The 17,108-nt window shown below is 36.7% G+C and overlaps 1 protein-coding gene across 1 annotated transcript in view; it reads left to right on the top strand.

Annotated features, from left to right (window-relative positions):
• The window catches only part of LOC307123698 (neural cell adhesion molecule 2), a 435,059-nt gene extending 427,814 nt beyond the window's left edge, over positions 1-7,245 (top strand). Inside the window, exons 16-17 of the mRNA XM_079812344.1 lie at positions 5,174-5,381; positions 7,094-7,245. Coding sequence (XP_079668470.1) covers positions 5,174-5,381; positions 7,094-7,208 — 323 coding nt within the window. The 3' untranslated portion in view covers positions 7,209-7,245. The remainder of the gene's footprint in view (positions 1-5,173; positions 5,382-7,093) is intronic.
• Positions 7,246-17,108: the final 9,863 nt, after the last annotated feature.

Below are 17,108 nucleotides of genomic sequence, written 5' to 3'. Positions count from 1 at the left end.
TCATGCGCAAGTTTTACAACATTTGTGTGTGTTTACTCAGGGTTTATGAGGATATAATTTGGTTTATGGACTATTATATGTGATTGAATGTTAGCAGTAGCAAGCGTAACGGTTGTGCATGTCAGACTGGTGCGTGTTTACACAGAAAAACAATGGAATAGTAGCGCATTTGAATGAACGAGTCGATAGCTAACAACACAAAGACATTTGACGCAGTTTTACTCACCGCCTGCTTCCAACACACGAGCCTTAAAGGGGGGGTGAAATGAGATTTCACACTTTTAAAGACTTGAATTCCCATGCTAAACATGGGCAACGTTTTTTTTTTTTTAAAGTTGGACGTTTGATGGAGTATTTCTGTGCCAAAAATACTCCTTCCGGTTTCTCATAAGTTTCGGAAAGTTTTTTTTGAGTATGGGTCTGTGTGACGTCAAATGGGGCGGAATTTCCTTATATGGGCCGTACGGGCTCTTCTCCCGGTAGGGGGCGCGCATACGACTAGAGCGAGAGAGCAAATGCACGGCCATTATAGTGCTGTGCTCGGCTTTAGGGAAGCGCCGTCACGAAATCAACAATGTCAACAAAGATGTGTGTTTTTGGTTGTTCGGGAATCCCAAGACAACCCTGTACAGCTTCCCAAATACCCCAGCGTTAATGGGATCCCTACATTTCGTTGACGATCGTTTTATAAACAAGGCCCAGTTCGATGCCGGATTTGTAGCTCGTCTAACGCTGAAAGATGGAACGGTTCCAGCAATTAAGGTTGGAAGCAGGCGGTGAGTAAAACTGCCTCAAATGTCTTTGTGTTGTTAGCTATCGACTCGTTCATTCAAATGCGCTACTATTCCATTGTTTTTCTATGTAAACACACACTAGTCTGACTTGCAAAACCGTTCGGTTTGCTACTGCTAACATTAAATCGCATACAATAGTCCATAAATCAAATTATGTCCTCATAAACCATTAGTAAACACACACAAATGTTGGAAAACTCGTGCATGACAAGCTTTTCACGTTTTACAGAACACACCATAGAGACGTCCTGCTGTAGTCGTTGTTGCTGCTTCTCCTGTTCAATTTCAGCCTCTAGATCTGATTCTGGATCATATATGTGTGGCTAAATCTGATTGATCTCCATGGTTTTTTTAGGATAACGTTTTTTCCTCAACTCAATCTCTGCGTGCGCTCGTGACTCTTTAGCTCCGCCCACACGACACGCCTCCAGCCGTTTTTTTTCGGAAAGACTCGGTACAGCGTATCTTTCTTTTTTAAATCTAATAAAACTAGACTTTTCGGAGATATGAAGGATGCAGTACTACTCTATAGGCACTCAAGATTGACATGAGATTGACTGAAACTCAGTGTTCACCCCCCCTTTAATCGCTGGGACCGCTCCATCTTTCATCATTAGACCAGCTACAAATCCGGCGTCGAACTGGGCCTTGCTTATAAAACCATCGTCGCCGAAATGCAGGGAACAAACAAAACACTTGCACAACTCCGGAAAAACAAACTCCATCCACTGTCCCATTAACGCTGGGTTCTTTGGGAAGCTGTGCAGGGTTGTCTTGCCCTGACAACCAAAAACACGTGAAGTCGATGTGGTGAAGTCCTGTGACTGCCGAGTGAAGCGATTTGATGGGTGTCCTGAGATTGTCCTGTTTTGTTGTTGCTGCAGCATTTACAGTGGGGAGAACAAGTATTTGATACACTGCCGATTTTGCAGGTTTTCCCACTTACAAAGCATGTAGAGGTCTGTCATTTTTATCATAGATACACTTCGACTGTGAGAGACGGAATCTAAAACAAAAATCCAGAAAATCACATTGAATTATTTTTTTAATAATTAATTTGCATTTGATCAACTACCAGCCAGTAAGAATTCCGGCTCTCACAGACCTGTTAGTCTCCTGTTCTCCACTGCATTACCTGTATAAAAGACACCTGTCCACACACTCAATCAAACAGACTCCAACCTCTCCACAATGGCCAAGACCAGAGAGCTGTGTAAGGACATCAGGGATAAAATTGTAGACCTGCACAAGGCTGGGATGGGCTACAGGACAATAGGCAAGCAGCTTGGTGAGAAGGTAACAACTGTTGCCGCAATTATTCGAAAATGGAAGAAGTTCAAGATGACGGTCAATCTGGGTCACCATGCAAGATCTCACCTCGTGGGGCATCAGTAGCCGCGTTTCCATTACCCTTCAAATTGCACAAATAGAAATTGCGAATTGAAAATACGACCAATGGAAACGCCTCAATTTCGCAAAAACTCCCATATAAACAATGTTTACGCTCGCATGAGGTGGTTTTTCAGGCAATTCGAAAAAGGACATTTTCGCAAAACTGCAATGGAAATCCCACAAAGGGCCTACATATTATTTTTTTTCCAGTCAAGTATGTCGTAATTACGAGATCTTATGTCGTTAAAACGACATATACTGTATTTTCTCCTAATAAGGAAAGTGGCGTAACTTTATAATGACTCCACTCCAAACGCTTTCTTCATTTCAAAAATATATTTTGTTTATTAAACGCAAAGTTTTTCATTTCAAAAGCATTTCTAAATTCAGTTTATATTTCCAACAAACGAAATTCCAAGCCAAAATAACGAAGTGGTAAAAAAAAAACTGGCGTATGTAAAAGTCGATCATTCTTTACAGATGATGGTATGTTTGGACAGAAGACGAGACTGAGTTCTTTATTAAACTCATAAAAAACAATAGAATATAAAATGCCACAATTTATCATAACACCTCATATGTGCCGCTCAAGTATAAGGGGCATTCCTTGCCATCAGTGCTTGGATAACACACACGTCTCTTTCCATTAAAAATAATGGCGTGCGGTGGCTGAGATATACATAAACCTAACAGCATGCGTAGCATAATTTTTGGAATAATTTATCACGAGAGGAAAAAAATTGGTTTAGTCGCATTACAAGGTCCCCATGCTCAAGTCCAGGTCCGTCTGAAGTTTGCCAATGACCGTCTGGATGATCCAGAGGAGGAATGGGAGAAGGTGATGAGACAAAAATAGAGCTTTATGGTCTAAACTCCACTCGCCGTGTTTGGAGGAAGAAGAAGGACGAGTACAACCCCAAGAACATCATCCCAACCGTGCAGCATGGAGGTGGAAACATCATTCTTTGGGGATGCTTTTCTGCAAAGGGGACTGGACTACTGCACCGTATTGAGGGGAGGATGGATGGATGGATGGTGTATCGCGCGATCTTGGCCAATGACCTCCTTCCCTCAGTAAGAGCATTGAAGATGGGTCGTGGCTTGGTCTTCCAGCAGGACAACAACCCAAAACACACAGCCAGGGGCTCCATAAGAAGCATCTCACTGCAATAAATGCTTTTCTTTCTTAGTATTTTTGTCTTGTTTTCAGTCCAAATATCAAAAAAATCTTACATTAAGAAGCATTTACTAGACAAGCAAAAGTTTTTGTCTTGTTTTGGGGAAAAATTACTCAAAATTAAGGGAGAAACATAAGCAAAATAATCTGCCAATGGGGTAAGCAAAATAATCTTGTTTTCTGTTTGAATTAAGATTATTTTGCTTACCCCACTGGCAGATTATTTTGCTTATTTTAAGCAAAAACTCCCTTAATTTTGAGTTATTTTCCACCAAAACAAGACAAAAACTTTGGCTTGTCTAGTAAATGATTCTTAATGTAAGATTTTTTAGATATTTGGACTGAAAACAAGACAAAAATACTAAGTAAGAAAAGCATTTTTTGCAGTGCTCAAGGTCCTGGAGTGGCTTAGCCAGTCTCCAGACCTGAACCCAATAGAAAATCTTGGAGGGAGCTGAAAGTCCATATTGCTCAGCAACAGCCCCCGAAACCTGAAGGATCTGGAGAAGGTGTGTATGGAGGAGTGGGCCACGATCCCTGCTGCAGTGTGTGCAAACCTGCTCAAGAACTACAGGAAACGGATGATCTCTGTCATTGCAAACAAAGGTTTCTGTACCAAATATTAAAGGGTTAGTTCACCCAAAAAGGAAAATTCTGTCATTAATTACTCACCCTCATGTCGTTCGACACCCGTCAGACCTCCGTTCATCTTCAGACACAAATGAAGATATTTTAGTGTAAAGCTGATGCTCTGAAAGGCTTCAGATAGGCCTCCATTGGCATTCAGTACATTTACACTCACAAGACGCATAAAAGACACTAAAGACGTCGTTACAAAGTCCATCTCACCACAGTGACTCTACAATAATTTTACGATGCGACAACAATAGTTTTTGTGCGCAAAAAAAATCTAAATAACGCCTTTATCCAGCTTGTTCTTGTCTTCCGTGTGTGTCTCCACGACGCATGCGTGAGAATATGACGCAGATCCGGCGTTCGGACACATGACCCAGAAGAGATTTGTTTACAAGCAGAGGAAGACGCGCGTATCTAAGCTGCTGAATTCTACATTGATCGTGCTTTAGGTCTCGGCGTAGTTCTCGAAATGGGGCTTAAGTGTGCATTTCATGGATTCCCGAACGCCGGATCTGCGTCATATTCTCGCGCATGCGTCGTGGAGACACACACGGAAGACAAGAACAAGCTGGATAAAGGTGTTATTTTGATCTTTTTTTTGCGCACAAAAACTATTGTCGTCGCATCGTAAAATTATTGTAACAACGTTTTAAGTGCCTTTTATGGGTCTTGGGAGTGTAAATGTACTGAATGCCAATGGAGGCCAATCTGAAGCCTTTCTCAGCATCAGCTTTACACTAAAATATCTCCATTTGTGTCTGAAGATGAACGGAGGTCTGACGGGTGTCCAACGACATGAGGGTGAGGAATTAATGACAGAATTTTCATTTTTGGATGAACTAACCCTTTAAGTTCGGCTTTTCTGATGTATCAAATGCTTATGTCATGCAATAAAATGCAAATTAATTACTTAAAAAACATGCAATGTGATTTTCTGGATTTTTGTTTTAGATTCCGTGTCTCACAGTCGAAGGGTACCTATGATAAAAATGACCTGTACATGCTTTGTAAGTGGGCAAACCTGCAAAATCGGCAGTGTATCAAATACTTGTTCTCCCCACTGTAGTTGACCCCTCGCAAAAAATACAAGAAAACAAATCAGGCAGACACGAGTCAATGATTGAGAGACTGACGAGAGTGTGTGTTGAGCGTGTGTTTGGTCTCCGTGTCTCAGCAGATTCGCTGTTCAGTGGCCTGGGCCTGGGGGCCGTGGTGGGTCTGGGGGTGGCGGCTCTTCTTCTGCTGCTGGTGCTGGTGGATGTCGGGTGCTTCTTCCTGCGTCAGTGCGGCCTCCTCATGTGCATCACCCGCAAGCTCTGCAGCAAGAAAACCACCACCAGCGGCAAGAGCAAAGAGCTGGAGGAGGGCAAAGCCGCATATCTGTGAGTTCATTCGTATCATGTGATGCATGTTCTGAGATTAATATTTTATTTAAATTTAACGCGATTTAAAAATTTGTTTTTAATTAGCTTCTATTTTCATATGCTCAGTTTTTATTTTAGTTATTTTTGTCATTTTTATTAGTTTTGGGGTTTTTATATTTTTATATTGCTTTAATATATTTTTATTTCAGTTTTGTTTTATTTATTTGTTAAATTTGATTTTGTTTTTAATGTATTTTTTTATTTTAGTACTTCAGTTTAAACTTTTTTCTATTTTTTAATCAAAGTTTTATATTTTATTTAAATTGAATGCAATTTAATAATATTTTGAATTATGTCAATTTTAATATTTTGCTTTCATTTTAGTTTAAGATTTTTTTGTCATTATTTATTATTATTTTTGTCATCTCATTATGTGCTTTTGTAATTTTTATTAGTTTTTATATTTTTTATATAATTTTTTTTTTTTTAAATGTTAGTACTTCAGCTTAAAGTAACATTGATTTCAATATTTTACTTCAATTTAAAACTTAAATAAAAAGTAAAGTTTTTTGTAATTTTATTATGTGCTTTTGTCAAATTTCTTATTTGTCTTTTTTATATCATTTTTAGGGCTGTCAAAAGATTAATCGCGATTAATCGCATCCAAAAAAAAAGTTTGTGTTTACATAATATATGTGTGTGTACTCTGTTAATTATTATTTATATATAAATACACACACAAGCATGTATATATTTAAGAAAAAAATATTATTTTTATATATAAAACATTTATATTTATATATATTATAGATTATATAAATGTATTTACAGTATATAAATGCAAATATTTCTTAAATATATACATGAATGTGTGTGTATTTATAAATAAATAATAATTAACAGAGTACACACACATATATTATGTAAACACAAACTTTTATTTTGGATGCGATTAATCGCGATTAATCTTTTGACAGCCCTAATATTTTTATATTGCTTTAATATATTTTTATTTCAGTTTTGTTTTATTTATTTTTTAAATTTTATATATTTTTTTAGTAATTTTAGTACTTCAGCTTAAACTTTTTTTTTTTTTAATTATACATTTTTTATATTTTATTTCAATTGAATGCAATTTAATAATATTTTGAATTACATACATTTTTATATTTTGTTTTAATTTTAGTTTTAAATTTTTTTGTCATCATTTATTATTCATTATTATTTTTATCATCTCATTATGTGCTTTTGTAATTTTTATTAGTTTTTGTATATTTTTTTATATTATTATTATTTTTTTTAATTTTAGTACTTCAGCTTAAAGCAACATTGATTTCAATATTTTACTTCAATTTAAAAAAGTAACGTTTTTTTGTAATTTTATTATGTGCTTTTTTGTCAAATTTTTTATTTGTCTTTTTTTATATAATTTTATTTATTTGTATTTAATGTTCCTCTGGCACTTCCCTATTCTCATAATTAGAATGAATATTAAAACTTTAGTTATCATATTTGCTGTAAACAGGCCTTAACTATGTTATCATGGGTCAGAAATAGCTTCTCGTTTGGGTTGTTTGAGGTTAAAAATGTGTTATATATAATATAAGAAGTGTTTTGGTTTGACTTTATTTTGAGTTTGTCATGTGACTGCTGTCGTAGAACATCTGTATGCTAATGAGATGCATTGAAGTGATGGCTAAACCTGCGCTTCTGCTCACTTCTGACCGCAGGAAACTCCCGCTGAAGGAGGAGAATGGCAAGGAGGTGCTGAAGCCGGACTTGATCGAGATCAAGGTCCACACGGACAACAGCCTGCACACAAAACAGGACGACAGCAAAGCGTAATGAGACGACCACAAACTGAGACACCAGAAAATACCACAAAAGAGAAAAAAGAAGACAAGAAAAAAGAAAAGAAATGAATCTTCACTAATGTAAATATGTTCAAATATAAACAGAGTTTTTTTGTGATAAATCTACTGTCCTTTCTATTCACGATGGCTCCAGCACTTCTTCTCGGTTGACGTTTCCATCATCTCGGTGTTTCGGAGGATCTCAGAAATGAGCCCGTTGAACTCCCAGGACTTTCCAGGCATGTCGAGTCCGATTTCTGTCCAGCGGGACGTCCATTGTGACATAAACACTGCAAAAAATCCTGCTCCTCCTCAGGGTTTCTGTCTCGTTTCCCAGCACAAATATCGAGACATTCTTAAATCAAGACACATTTACTGGAGAAGAGAAATGACTGAAGATATGACGTCTTGATTACTGAACAATTGATCAAAATTAAATGAGTTTATGCTTAAAACAGGAAACAATATCTAATATATATAAATTAGGGATGTACGATATATCGGCCACAATATCGGTATCGGCAGATATTTATCAGTTATCAGTATCGGCCAAAATGTTCATATCAGTATATCCCTATAAAAAAGGATCTGAAAATTATATAAAAATTTGGATTTAGATTTATCGGCTAATATATCGGTTATCGCCTTTCAAATATGAAGAATTATCGTATTGGCAAAAATGTTGATATCGGTGCATCCCTATAAAAAGGATCTCAAAATTATATAAAATTAAATAAAAATGTGGATTTAGATTTATTGGCTAATATATCGGTTATCGCATCTCAAATATAAAGAATTATCGGTTATCGTATATCGGCCAAAATGTTCATATCGGTGCATCACAATAAAAAGGATATCAAAATTATATAAAAATCGAAAATTACATAAAAATGTGGATTTAGATTTATCTGACAATATATCGGTTATCGGCTTTCAAATATAAAGAATTATCGGTATCGGCCAGAATTTTCATATCAGTGCAACCCTATAAAAAAGGATCACAAAATTATATATTGAAATTATATAAAAATGTGGATTTAGATTTATTGGCTAACATATCAGTTATCGCCTCTCAAATATAAAGAATTATCGGTTATCGTATCGGCCAAAATGTTCATATGCATCCAAATAAAAAGGATCTCAAAATTATATAAAAATCAAAAATTACATACAAATTTGGATTTCGATTTATTGGCCTATATATTGGTTATCGGCTTTCAAATATAAAGGATTATCGGTCATCGGTATCGGCCAAAATGTTCATATTGTTGCATCCCTATAAAAAGGATCTCAAAATTATATTTTAAAAAAATTACATAAAAATTTGGATTTAGATTTATCTGACAATATATCGGTTATCGGCTTTCAAATATAAAGAATTATCGGTTATCGGTATCGGCCAGAATTTTCATATCAGTGCAACCCTATGAAAATGGATCTCAAAATTATATAAAAATGTGGATTTAGATTTATCGGCCAATATATCGGTTATCGGCTTTCAAATATAAAGAATTATCGGTTATCGGTATCGGCCAGAATTTTCATATCAGTGCAACCCTATAAAAAAGGATCTCAAAATTATATAAAAATGTGGATTTAGATTTATCGGCCAATATATCGGTTATCGGCTTTCAAATATAAAGAGTTATCGGTATCGGCCAGAATTTTCATATCAGTGCAACCCTATAAAAAAGGATCTCAAAATTATATAAAAATGTGGATTTAGATTTATCGGCCAATATATCGGTTATCGGCTTTCAAATATACAGAATATTTGTTTAGTTAAGTATAAATGCACTATTTGTTATGTTCCATTCAATGGACTCCTGTTTAGATTTTCTGTTCCGTTTCCTTTAGTTCCCTTTCCCCTGCTCTGTTTAGTTTCCATTAGTTACCCATTAGTTTCACCTGTGTCTAGTTAGTTGTCTTCGTTCCATTCCTGCAGTTATAGCCCTGTCAATCTACAACCAATTGATTTATAAAATGATTCTGTGTTTTGAATCAATAGAATCACCACACGGTGGCGACCCCTGCTGGTCAGAACAGTGTCAATGCAGCCAAAACACCTTTTCCGGACAGTTTGCAAATGTTTTATTCAAGGTGTGATCTATTAAATGTAATTTAAAAATAATCTAATAGCACTAAATATGAAGTATCTTAATAATATGTGATATTTTATTCAATCGTAGGGCTTGTTTTGTTTGTTTGTTGTATGGAGAGTTTGGTTAATCAGACCAGTTAGACACTTTCAACTCTTCCTTTTTATCATTCAAATGTGTCATTAAAGGTGCAGTGTGTAAAGTTGCGTGGCATCTAGTGGTGATGTTGTGAATTGCAATCACCCACAGCTCACCCCTCGCTTTCGAAGCACATAGAGAAGCTACGGTGGCCGACACAGGACAAAAATGTCGTCGTCTGAGAGCGAGCACTCTGTAGAGAAGTTTGTCCGTTTAGGGCTACCGTAGAAACATGGCGGCACAAAATGGCGGCTTCATACTTCGCCTGCGGTGTGTGTAGATAGAAACGGCTCATTCTAAGGTAATAAAAACATAACGGTTCATTATGTAAGGTCTTCATACTGAAACATATTTATGTACAGTATATTATACTGCATTTCTGTCAATAGATCCTCATAAATATTACACACTGCACCTTTAAATGTCTACAAATGTATAAAATTGATCCGAGATCATGTAAAAATCAAATCACGTGCTCCGAATCACTGGTTCAAAACGAATGATTCAATGATTCACGTTTTCGAAGCTTCATGAATTGTGTTTTGAAAGACTATCAGCAAATATAAGACTTAATGTCTTCATACAGTAAATGTGTCTTGATTTAAGAATGTTTTGGATAATTTGTGCTGTAAAACAAGACGCTGAGGAAGGAAGTTTCTCCGATTCTGGGCTTCTCATCTTAAATGTGTTCAAGGCTTCATCGGTTTTTGGCTCTTTCGATGTTTTCGTAGGACTTTTCCCAGTGGATTTCTCAACCTTTGGATTTATCCTATTTTCCCAGGCATGTCCAAGGCTCTTTTGAGACGGTGCGTCTCCCACATGTCATCGGTTTGTATTTTCCATCTCGCTTCTCGAAAGAAACCTGGCAAAACTTTGTAGTAAAGTGAGTTTAGTTTCGACTTCCTCGACTGCCATGATGCCAGATGAAATGCTCTTCTGAATTAATGTGTGAGTGTATGTGCGAATGCCACACAGAAAGATTGTACCTGCACTGAATGTGTGTGTTTGTGCGGCTCCAGCACTCAAGAGGGCGCTAGAGTTTCCATTGACTCGCTCAAACCAGACGTCTGGTTATTCAGGTGTAACTCATTGGTTCGTCCATCGTGACGGTGATTAAGCGGTGACTGACTCTGTCGCCCCCTGGAGTCCAGTGTTATTATTGATATAGTATTTATTAATGTTTTGAATTCGCTTTTATTTTTATTTTTTCATTTTTTCATTTTAATCTTAGTTAATGTTTTATTTCACTTAAGGCAACATCGATACGTATTTAAAAATATTTTATTTAACTTTAACGAAATGTATTAAAATTTTAAATTAGCTTGAGTTTATATATTTTTTTAAGTTTTTTTGAAATTGTATTATGTACTTTGTCAATTTATTCGAAGTTTTATTTTTAGTCAATTTAATACTTTATTTCACTGGTAATGTTTTACGTTTTTAAATAAAGAAATTATATAATATTTGTTTTATTTAAGTTCAACTAAATGTATTGATATTTTGAATTAGTTTGTTTTTATTATCAGTTTTTATTTTATTTTGTCATTTTTATTACTTTTAATATTTAGCATTCATTTATTTGAAGTTTTATTTTTAGTCATTTTAATACTTTAGCTGATTTTTTTTATTTCACTGGTATTTTTTACGTTTTTTAAATAAAAAAATGATATACTTTTTTTATTTCAGTTCAACAAAATGTATTAATATTTTAAATTAGTATTATCTGTGTTTATTTTAATTTTTCTAAATTTTTTGCCATTTTTAAAATGCGTTTTTGTCATTTTTATTAGTTTTTTTGTATTTAGGATTATTTTTTAAGTTTTAGTACTTCAGCTTTAACTTATGTTTTTTTTATTTCACAAAAATCATATAATATTTGTTTTATTTAAGTTCAACAAAATGTATTAATATTTTGAATTAGTTTGTTTTTATTTTCAGTTTTTTTTGTAATTTTTATAATTTTTTATATTTAGCATTAATTTATTTTTTATTTAAGTTTTACTTTAGTAATTATTTGTCCATGCAACATCGCTATTTTTCATATAATATTTGTTTTATTTAAGTTTAACAAAATTAGTTTTTATTTATTTATTATTTTAATTTTAATCTAAGTTATTTGTAATTTAATAATGTGCTTTTGTCATTTTTATTAGTTTTTGTATTTTTTTCAGTTTTATTTTAAGTCATTTTAGTTCTTTTTAAGTTTCTTCAAAATGTTTCGTTTAATATTTAAAAGAATTTCAGCCTTAACAATACTCGTAATATTCATCAATAGCACCACTGAAGGTTTCGTCTGTCCATAAGAACACACGTTCCATCCCATAATGCACCTGTCAATCACTCGCGCCCGTTCTCCGTGTTTGTGATTCGGATCCATAGAGACGAAAACACTTTACTTCTGATATTTGATATATTTTACTATGGTTCACAGCTGTTTGTACATGCGTGATGTATCTTACTGTGTCATTAAGAATGAGGTGGAGCAGCCGGGGCATTATCTACCAAATCTGTTTTTGTAAAGTGTTTGTAAAGCCTGTATGATGTCAATTAAACCACGTCTGCTTATGGAGCCGCAAGAAAAGCTCCATTCATCTGTACCTCCACTTCTTTTTCCTCAAAGTGAAGTGTGTGATTCAAACACTCGAGGCTTCTCTGAAGGACTCCATGTGGAATATTTATTGCATTAAGCCACTAAAAAGAAACAGGTTTTTTTAAAGTAAATCTGAAGGTTTAGCCATGAATCATGATCATGTTCAGATACTCTATGCATAATCAGAAAAGACTTTTGCTCTGTTGTTCTCCTTTCCTTTGGTGTGTCTTTAGTTAATGAAGAACTTCTGAATCCTGATCACTGTAATTTACCGCTGTAAATAAATGTGTACTAGTATAAAATGGTGCTTGTAAAACATTCTGTCAGCGTCGATTTATTTCCATCAGCTCAACCATATCTGTGCAAAATCAATGATCACGATCATGTGGCCAAAAGTGATTCCTACCAATTAAGCCATCAAAAAATTAGGAACATGTTTTATTAATACATTTATCTGACCGTTATTTAGCAAACTACAGCTACAGGTTTGCATCACCGCAGAATTATCAGTTATTCATATCCAGGGCACGAAGCTCCCGTTCCACCACATCCCAAAGATGCTCTATTGGGTTGAGATCTGGTGACTGTGGCGGCCATTTTAGTTCAGTGAACTCATTGTCATGTTCAAGAAACCAATTTGAAATGATTGGAGCTTTGTGACGGTGCATTATCCTGCTGGAAGTAGCCATCAGAGGATGGGGACATGGTGCTCATAAAGGGATGGACATGGTCAGAAACAATGCTCAGGTAGGCCGTGGCATTTAAACCATGCCCAATTGGCACTAAGGGGCCTAAAGTGTACCAAGAAAACATCCCCCACACCATTACACCACCACCACCAGCCTGCACAGTGGTAACAAGGCATGATGGATCCATGTTCTCATTCTGTTTACGCCAAATTCTGACTCTACCATCTGAATGTCTCAACAGAAATCCAGACTCATCAGACCAGGCAACATTTTTCCAGTCTTCAACTGTCCAATTTTGTTGAGCTGGTGCAAATTGTCGCCTCTTTTTCCTATTTGTAGTGGAGATGAGTGGTACCCGGTGGGGTCTTCTGCTGTTGTAGCCCATCCGCCTCAAGGTTGTGTGTGTTGTGGCTTCACAAATGCTTTGCTGCATACCTCGGTTGTAACGAGTGGTTATTTCAGTCAAAGTTGCTCTTCTATCAGCTTGAATCAGTCGGCCCATTCTCCTCTGACCTCTAGCATCAACAAGGCATTTTCTCCCACAGGACTGCCGCATACTGGATGTTTTCCCTTTTCACACCATTCTTTGTAAACCCTAGAAATGGTTGTGCGTGAAAATCCCAGTAACTGAGCAGATTGTGAAATACTCAGACCGGCCCGTCTGGCACCAACAACCATGCCACGCTCAAATTTGCTTAAATCTCCTTTCTTTCCCATTCTGACATTCAGTGTGGAGTTCAGGAGATTGTCTTGACCAGGACCACACCCCTAAATGCATTGAAGCAACTGCCATGTGATTGGTTGATTAGATCATTGCATTAATGAGAAATTGAGATATTGACTTGGGACTATATTATGGGGAAGCACAGGCGAAGCACTGCTTCTTGGGCACAGAGATATCACGCAACACATGAAATCCCACAACTTCCGTCAACATACCGGCGTGCAACGCAACAAAAAATGGGGAAAAAAGTATAACATACCGGCACAAATGCTTCAGGAATGGTTTGAGGCGTTGACTCGGCCTCCAAATTCCCCAGATCTCAATCCAATCGAGCATCTGTGGGATGTGATGAACAAACAAGTCCGATCCACGAAGGCCCCATCTAGCAACTTGCAGGACTTAAAGGATCTGCTGCTAACATCTTGGTGCCAGAGACCACAGCACACCTTCAGGGGTCTAGAGGAGGCCATGCCTCGACGGGTCAGCAAAACGGGGACCAACACGATATAAGGAATAATATTGATATCTGGAATTGTATTTTCACTAGTAAAATACCATTAAATTGTTGATTTCAAGAATTCATATCTCGCAAATTATTAAATCATAACAGTCAACACAATTTGGCATGTTCCATTGCGTTATTATCACACATAAAACAATCGACAAATATGCATTGTGCATTATTAGCATTAATGCCACGTAATTGTTTTTGCAGTAAAACTGAACTGATTGTGTGAATTCGTGCTCATAGCAGAAGTGATATACGTATGAAAATTCATATTCCAGGACCGTCAGCTGAGATACACACAGCATTCGTTAATTTCCCAGAAATGAAGACATGACAAATGAACCGAAAGCATGTTGCATTAGTGTGGCGTTTCGGGCCTGTGCATTCAGAACATGCTCAGCATCGCACATTTCTACAGGATTCTTCATTAAAACACACGCCGCTGATAATACAAGAGCCTCGGGGGGGTTAAAACCATCAATCACACCTAAACACACATCTGAAGGTGACAGTTAGACAGATAGAGGTGCATTATGGGTAGCCATCATGCGTTGTTTTTCCTGATTAGGCCTAAATATGAATGTCGACTTGCATATAAAGCAGTTATAAATATCTCATTTATCACAGATTTTGAATAAATCATCTATAGGTCATTGGAGTCAAATCTCTTCTCTGTTGATTTACTGCTCTCTGAAACAACACAACGGGCCCTTTCATGCCGACCTTGTTTGCTCCGGACTTTTCAGTTTGATCCGAATCAAAATGACAGGTGTGAAGCCTCCCGCGGATCACGGTCCGGACCAAACAGACGAAATTTGGTCCGACGAGAGGTCGTCTCGGTCCGGATCAAACTGAACAAAGGTTCGGTTGGTTTCTAGTGTGAAAGCATTTTCTGTATGGTTCGGACTTTCAGAGCATTTACAGGAAGTTCCTGTTTATGTTTAAATATTATAATGTTATTTTTCTATTTCATCTCGGCTATATTGATTATGAAAAGTGCAAAGATGCGCATGCAATATGTCAGAAGACAGAAGGTCAGAAATGATTTTGGCCACTTCATTAAGTTTTTTTTGTAGAAAGCGTTTCTTTAAAGTGAATTTCGTTTTGTATCTTAATTTTAATCAATGTTTCATCAGCCAATTGCCTGGATTTAATAAATAAGAAGTAAATAGGCTATCCACCTGTTTCCGGGGGGGGGGGGGGGGGGGGGCTTCAGTAAAAAAGAATGTGGGTAAAACTTCCGATGAGGTGGCGGAAGTAATATACCAATGGTATTTTGTGTGCTTGTTAGTGAAGAGGCTAAGTGTTTTACGGATCATTGGCAAGGTTTCAAAATTAACATTTTTACTATTTTTTTTAATCAGATGGTGCCACAAGGGTTACGTGACGGTTACTGTGAAGCATCATTTGAATGACACACACTAAACATTTCAGTTTAGTACATTTATTAGTTAAAGGGTTAGTTCACCCAAAAATGAAAATTCTGTCATTAATGACTTACCCTCATGTCGTTGGACACCCGTCAGACCTCCGTTCATCTTCAGAACACAAATGAAGATATTTTAGTGTAAATCTGATGGCTCTGAAAGGCCTCCATTGGCTCAATGCACGGTTCACTCTCAAGACCCTTAAAAGACACTAAAGACGTCGTTACAAAGTCCATCTCACTACAGTGGTTCTACAATAACTTTATGGAGTGACGAGAATAGTTTTTGTGCGCAAAACAACCCTAAATAACGACTTATATAGTGATGACGATTTCAAAACACGGCCTCATGAAGCTTCGAAGTGTTATGAATCAGTGAGTCGAATCATGATTCGGATCGTGTGTCAAACCGCCAAACTGCTGAAATTTGGGGATCCAAACCGCTGAATCGACTCACTGATTCATAACGCTTCGAAGCTTCATGATGCCGTGTTTTGAAATCGTCATCAACCTTTAATTAATAATATCACAATACAATAAACAATACAATTTTCGTGTCCTTAATTGACCTATCGGTAAGCCCCGCCCCCCTTAGTAACTGTTGCTAACTCGGACAAACAAACGGAGTTGCTATATCTTACAATGTACAGCTGTCAGTGTGAAAACCTTATCCCGAGATGTTTTTGGACACAGATTGTAACGTATACCCCGTCCGAATGATGGACAAACTTTACTGATAGTTTATCAAGTTTATTGCATCGTTATTCACTCCAAAAAATCCTCGTAAGAGCTAAACAAACAAAGCATAAGAAGTGCGCATTAACATCTCATTCACAAACTCTCTCTCTCCGTTGCATTACCATTAACATACACAGCAAATTACACAAAAACACTCAAACAACTCACAGTAAACAAACACACAGACCTTATGCCTTTTCGGGGGTGCAGTTAATAATTGGTAAACTTTGTATCTGCAAAACAACTCCGATAAACTGCGTGCGAGCTCTTCCTTTCGTTACCCGGAGACTATAATACCCATCACAATAGGAGTCCTCCTTAGTAGGACAGATAATGTAGACCTTAAACATATCTAAAATGAAATTAATTTACATATAACCAGTTTAATATGGAGACAGTGGCGGTTCTAGACCACGGTAACTATGGGGGCCAGGCAGGGGCCACTTGTGCTTTTAGGGGGCACACGTTAACATTTATCTTAACCAGTAGATAATTAGGTAGTTCACCTGAAAATTCTATCACCATTTACTCACCCCCATGTCGTTCCAAATAGGACTTTCTTATGTTGAACACATTTTATTTATAACTTATAACATTTATAACTTATTTATTTTATTAAACTGTTGTATAAGATCAGTAGGCCTATCGCATTTGCCTTCATGCTATTCTGGGTAGAAAAACAGAACTTGTGTGATATTGCACTCGTTACTCATGTTATATTGCTTAGTCTATATCATGATGTAAATGTGAGGGCGTTTTCACACTGCAGTTTAGTTTGAATAATTGGTAATGTGAAAGTTGTCATGCGGACCCGGGTGAGCTGAGCTCAGGGGAACTGAATTCGAGACTGCCTGAAGGAGGTAGTCTGAGCTCGGTTGCGCAAATTGCGCTCGAGCTGTGCTGCGATTCATGGGAATTTGAAAGCAACAAGCTAATACGACTAGCGGGCCAGTGGCGGACCACTGGAGGCAAAGTTGGCG

Source organism: Gobio gobio, assembly GCF_949357685.1.
Source record: "Gobio gobio genome assembly, chromosome: 3".
NCBI lineage: Eukaryota > Metazoa > Chordata > Actinopteri > Cypriniformes > Gobionidae > Gobio > Gobio gobio.
Note: the sequence above shows the minus strand (reverse complement) of the source record. Positions and strands in the feature narration are given on the sequence as shown.